The following is a 6,041-nucleotide window of genomic DNA, read 5'->3' on the forward strand; positions in this document are numbered from 1 at the left end:
ACAAAAGTGACATTAAATTATCAAAATCTATAGGACCGGTAATAAATAATTAAAGTTTACGAAGAAAGCAATATTTAAGAATACGCCTATTGGCAAGTCCCCGCGAGGGGGCATCGAGTACTTGCGTGTTGACCAGCAATGATGTCCCACAGACAGGGGAGTAGATATAAGAGCGGCCCCAGGCAAAGTCCCTCCGCACCCCACCCCACCCAAACCACGGCTCCGTCCGACCGCGTCCCGATCGGTATGGCCGCCGCCGACGTCCCCTCCTGCCGCGACCTCCCCGCCGCCGTCTCCGCCTTCGCCGATGCCTTCGTCGACTTCGCCGTCTCCGGCATCTTCTTCCCCTCCACCCCTGCCACCACCACCACCACCTCCTCCCCGCCTCCGCCTTCTCCCACCTTCCTCCCCTCCCCCGCCCGCCTCGTCGCCATCGGGGACCTCCACGGCGACCTCCCCAAGTCCCTCTCCGCCCTCCGCCTCGCCGGCCTCGTCCCCCCGCCATCCCAGGGCCCCTCCTCCTCCTCCCCCTCCGCCTCCTGGTCCGCCGGCCGCACCCTCGCCGTGCAGCTCGGCGACATCCTCGACCGGGGCGGGGACGAGATACGCCTCCTCTACCTCATCCGCCGCCTCGCCCTCTCCGCCGCCCGGGAGGGCGGCGCGCTGCTCCCTATCCTGGGGAACCACGAGGTCATGAACGTCTCCGGCGACTTCCGCTTCGCCACGCCGCAGGGGCTCAGGGAGTTCTCCGCCTGGGCCGGCTGGTACCGCGCCGGCCTCGCCATCAAGCGCCGCTGCGCCGGCCTCGACCCGAAGAACCCCTTCCTCGGCGTCCCCAAGGCGTTCCCCGGCGTCAGGCCCGAGTTCTGGGACGGCATCCGCTCCCGCCTCGCCGCGCTCCGCCCCGACGGGCCCATCGCGCGCCGCTTCCTCGCCGACCTCCCCACCGTCCTCGTCGTGGGGGACTCCGTCTTCGTCCACGGCGGCCTCCTCGAGGCCAATGTGGAGTACGGCCTCGAGCGCATCAATGCGGAGGTCAGCGAGTGGATCCGCGGTGAGAGGGGCGCCAATGCCGCCGCGCCGGAGTATGTGCGCGGCCGAGACGCCGTGGTCTGGCTCAGGAGATTCTCGGATGGCGTCAATTGCGATTGCCAGCGGCTGGAGGGGGTTCTTGAGATGATCCCGGGCGCGAAGAGGATGATAATGGGGCATACGATTCAGACCGAGGGGATCAATGCGGTGTGCGGCGCGCAGGCGGTGAGGGTGGATGTAGGATTGTCTAGAGGCTGCGGGAACGGGCTGCCAGAGGTTCTTGAGATCAATGGTGGTGGCAAAGATGTGAGGGTGATCACAACAGATCCTGCGGAGGCCTGGCAGTACCGGAAGCGGGAGGCGGAGAAAACCACCATCACTACGGCGGTGAAGGAGAAGAAGGGGGAGGTAAAGGATGGGCTTGCATTGTTGGTAAGGGAGAGCCATGGGTTGAAAGAGGTACAGGCTAAGGCTTAGTTTAGTGTCGTAACTTCAGGCTAGAGAACATTTTGGTAGCTCAATTGAGGTTTCCTGGTAAATTGGGGTATGTGGATAACCAAGCTAGAATGGATTGGGATGTTGAAACTTAAAACTTTTTGGTGGATTCAATAACGGGCATCCACGAAAGATGTTGAAAAAACCATGATTATCATTATTTATCAAGTTGTGCCAATTAAATTCTGATAAGTACAGTTTTTGGCCATTGCCTGGTATTGGTTCTTTATTTGTGTATGGATGGTTATATTACCAACCTGAATTCCAGTCAGGAAAGGACCCAGTGCCAATTGTCAACAGGACTATCTCTGAAATTGTTGTGTTTGGTTTACTATATTCAGTGTGTCACTGAGAAACATGTACACAGTGTGTCAAGCTCAATCCTTGATTGTGCATCTGAATTGGTTCAGCAATTCATACATTACCATTATTTAAAATTTTCAACATTGCAAGCATGTTCGGGCACATGGTATAATTGATGGTTGGCATTGGTACAACAAAATGTCAAGTGGTGAGAGAAAATGTTGCAAAAACCAGCTGCAATCAACAGAAGATTACTGTAACTTGTCAATTATGTCAAATATTATAGAACAGCATACTGAAAGCTTACGCAGCAAGGTGGACTTTACGAAGGGGTTGGGGGGTGGGTAAGGCGTGTTGAGGGTGATACCCAGGGGGAATGGATCCTTTCACTCAAGGATGAGGTGATCGAAGACAGTGAATCATGGGTGTGATCCAGCTTGTCAAGTGGACTTGTTGGCTACCTAGAATTTTGAACTGAAGGCAAGGTACACACTTATCTAATCAGCTTGTTATTCAGCATCAATCCAGTGATACTGACTCTGTGACTCATTTAGGGAGCAATTTTATCCAATTTTAAAGTTATTTCTGTCATTCACTGGAAGTTTACTGTCTTATCATGGTAAGTTAATGTATCTTTTTATGCAAACAAATACATAATTCTGCTAATGTCACCCTGAAATTCTAAAGTATTCATGGAGTAAATATCCAGCATATGGTGTAGCATATCATCTGTCAAGGGGTCATGCTGTTTCTTGTCTATATTGTACTGATTGTGAGAAAATTAATCCTATCCTAATCACAGATCTGTCTTTTGGCGGTGAAAAGGAATTGGATAACTGGAATAGACTAATATGGGCATGTCTTGGAACAGCAAATTGACAAGGAAAAAGACCTGAAGTGTGATCTGCATTTGTGGGCGCTCCATCTTTCCAATTTGATTGGTTGTTGAATTAGTCTTCTCTTGTCTTCACACAGTCCAGGGCAGATTGTTTCCATGTTTTTCCACGAATTTTCTCATGTGTTACGTACATTGTGATGCGGACATCTTACTGTTCATCAAGGCAATTCTTCTTGATGTGGACACCTTCCTGTATCCACTGGTTTGTTGTCCTGTACTTCCAAAACGACATGCACACTTTCTTTATTTATGAGTATGATTTGGAAACGCAGTAACATGGACAAATGCTGTTCGATTTTTGCAATCTGTCGGGAACTTGTACTTAGTGGTGATCGATGACTCAACTTTAATAGGGTGGAAGTGATGTTGTGCATACTTTTGATCTTTGTTGCAACTTCTTCTCCACTCTTGTCTTGACAAAAGTATCACCATGCATTGCAGTGGTTTATTGTTTGGTTTCAAATAATGTGAATGTGATTGTTGTTAGAATTTCTGAAATATAATTAGTGAACAAGAAGTGCTATGGTAGTTATGTTGTTTCTGAAATATACTTAGTGAACTTTGTTCAGCTTTATCTTTTGTTCGGAATACGAGAGTTCTTTCTGCTTGATGTGGAAATTGAGTTGTTCCTTGTGAAATTCCTGCCAATTCTCGTGTTCTAGAAAAGTAAACATGGCCTTACAATTGTCAGAATCACTTACTGATTATGTAGAATTACTCCCAAAAGTGTCTTCTTTAACCATGTAAACTCCTAATCATCAGGTTGTTCATCGCTCAAATCATTTCACCCAGTCGAGCTGGTTGTGGATGTTATTTTGTCAATCACAGAGATCACATCATGTGCATGATACCTATTTATTTACTACCAATATAAGGGATTTTGGAAATGCAAATGCACAGCCAAAATCACTTGTATTTTAGAATGAAAGTCTTATGATTTGAATTCTGCTATGATGGCAAGAACCACGTAATGTCTTACTACCTGCGAGCTAAAGATTGGACAAGTTATTTCTGAAATATACTTGGTGACCTATGATCAGGTTTATGCCCTATTTGGAATGTGGGAGTTTATCTTGTCCATTAAACCAGGTAAGTATTAAGTACTACTAAGAATGTTCTTTTTACCGCTCTAGAACATCACATCTTGTATTTCTGAAATATGATTGATCAATTTTGTTCAGTAAATAACAATTTATGTATTACAACATCCCCTTTCTCAATTATCTATGATCTCCTGCAACCGAACACCCTACATCACTGCTTTGAAGATTGCCAGGAAATTTGCATTGATGTTTGTATTGTAACTCATCCTAGCGTTAGGAAAACTAGAAATCTTCTCTCAGTTCACTGAAAACATGAATTTTGAGCATTAGGAATACTATTTTGATTGAATTCCAAGGGTGGGTGAAAAAAAAGTTATCTATCATCTTGTTGCTCCAAGAACCACATGAGTTGCACATACAACATATCACTGACTTGTTCAGGTTCAGACAACCAGCAGTTCTCTTACCATTTAAACAGCAGTGTGCAACTTGGGTGGAGAGCAAGTTGGACAGATGGTGACTTGCAATTGCTGCTAAATCGATTCTCTAAGATAGCCTGAGATGCATGAGTTGCTGATTCTTCTCAAGCCCACAAAATAACAATGGAGAGAATCTCTCGACCTTCCCAATCCCATCCAGGGTTGCAAAATATGGGCATATTGCCGATTTGCTTCACCCTCTCTCTATGTCCCAAATTTATTATGATGTTGTCTCACATTGTGCCACATCTTTTCATATGATTTGGTCAGAAACATTTATGGCTCTTCACTGAATGAACGACGACGATTGAATACCTTGGCTATGTTCGTTTAAGAGGGGGTAAGGCCAATCTTAACGAGAGTTACATTTAATGAGAGTTACATAAGTAATAAATATGGTGCATGTAGACACTTTTAATAATGTGACAAAGTATATTAATGAAAAGAGAGATGAAATGAGTTTCATGTAGATGAAACCTTCTGTGCACCGTTACATTATACACTGTTACATAAACAACCTGTGTTTTGTATGTAACATAAACAGTTTGTGTTTTGAATGTAACCTAGGAAACAACAATATATGAAGCTATGCATTGAAAAATGGGTGTTTTATCCTAGTTTCAAACTTTTTAGATGACATGTCACTTTAGGTAATCGTGTTCATGAAACATTGAGGATGGCTTAAGTTAACTTACGTCGGCACGAAAAACATAGTAATAACATTTCTATAGAAATCTTTTTTTTAAAAAATATATCATTTAGCAGTTTGGTAAGTGCGCGTGGGGAAAACGAGGAGGAGAAGTTAACTTACAGTGTGCAACTAACACGGCCGTTGTCTGGTTAGGTACGAGGGAGCGTGTGATTTTTATTTATTTATTTTTGCTAAATCTGTGTCACAGCTATCAGTTACAGACAAGGAATGAAACGAGCACTATCGGGTTAAATGTTATTAGTAAGAAGCCTATCAATAAATCAAGCTTCCTCTTCTATTTCTAACACAGCCAGCTTTTAATTGTTGGATGAACTTTTAGCATGTACTCTATGTACATCTTTTCTATTGAATTAGAGGATAACTGGTCTTATTTCTGTGCTGAGAAAACTACATCGACAATTTATTTTCGACTGAAAAATCATAATCTGTGGTTCTGTTTGAATTGATACAAATTCTATTGCTACCCCAACTGGAGGAGTTGAACCAATAAATTGAAGGGAATTGACCGATCTTTTGACATTAACAACTGAAAAATTCCACAGATTAGAGTTCAAGGACATTATTCACTGTTTCACTTAACTGTGACAATTTGAAATTCCAATTATTAGTACGTTGGTCATATTCTACAAAGAGCATTCAGCCTCTTCATCACCCATGTTCAGAAATATCTGCATATGGACTAAGAAACATAAGTTGCAATTGGATTGTGAAATGGTGAAATTCACACGTAGGTCTCACCTGGATGGATAAACAACGTTCATAGCATCCGCTATAGAGGTAGTGTCCCTCTAACGCTACCGCTATGAGGTAGTGGACTAGGGCCGTGTTCGGCAATGGGCATAAGTTATCTCATCCCCTCGTTTTCTGTGCGTACATTTCTCGAACCGCTAAACGGTGTATTTTTTAAAAAAAATTTCTATAGGAAAGTTGTTTTAAAAAATCCTATTAGTCTATTTCATATTTTTTAATAATTAATAATTAATTAATCATATACTAATCTATTACTACGTTTTCCGTAGCAGGTAAATTAACTTACCACCTCTTATCCGAACGTGGCCTAAGTTAACTTACCCACCTCT

The 6,041-nt window shown here is 43.9% G+C and overlaps 1 protein-coding gene across 3 annotated transcripts; it reads left to right on the plus strand.

The window, feature by feature from the left end:
* Nucleotides 1-221: 221 nt before the first annotated feature.
* LOC102712401 (shewanella-like protein phosphatase 2) lies at nt 222-3,111 on the plus strand. 3 transcript variants are annotated; one of them, XM_040528629.1, is made up of 3 exons: nt 222-2,315; nt 2,385-2,449; nt 2,633-3,111. In XM_040528629.1, the coding sequence occupies exon 1, from the start codon at nt 247-249 to the stop codon at nt 1,507-1,509; it is 1,263 nt and encodes a 420-aa protein (XP_040384563.1). In that variant the 5' UTR covers nt 222-246; the 3' UTR covers nt 1,510-2,315; nt 2,385-2,449; nt 2,633-3,111. The 3 variants fall into 3 exon arrangements, with proteins under 3 accessions (XP_040384563.1, XP_040384562.1, XP_040384564.1); XM_040528628.1 differs by having other exon boundaries at nt 222-2,449; XM_040528630.1 differs by lacking the exon at nt 2,385-2,449.
* The last annotated feature ends 2,930 nt before the right edge of the window (nt 3,112-6,041 follow it).

Source organism: Oryza brachyantha, chromosome 11 (assembly GCF_000231095.2).
Source record: "Oryza brachyantha chromosome 11, ObraRS2, whole genome shotgun sequence".
NCBI lineage: Eukaryota > Viridiplantae > Streptophyta > Magnoliopsida > Poales > Poaceae > Oryza > Oryza brachyantha.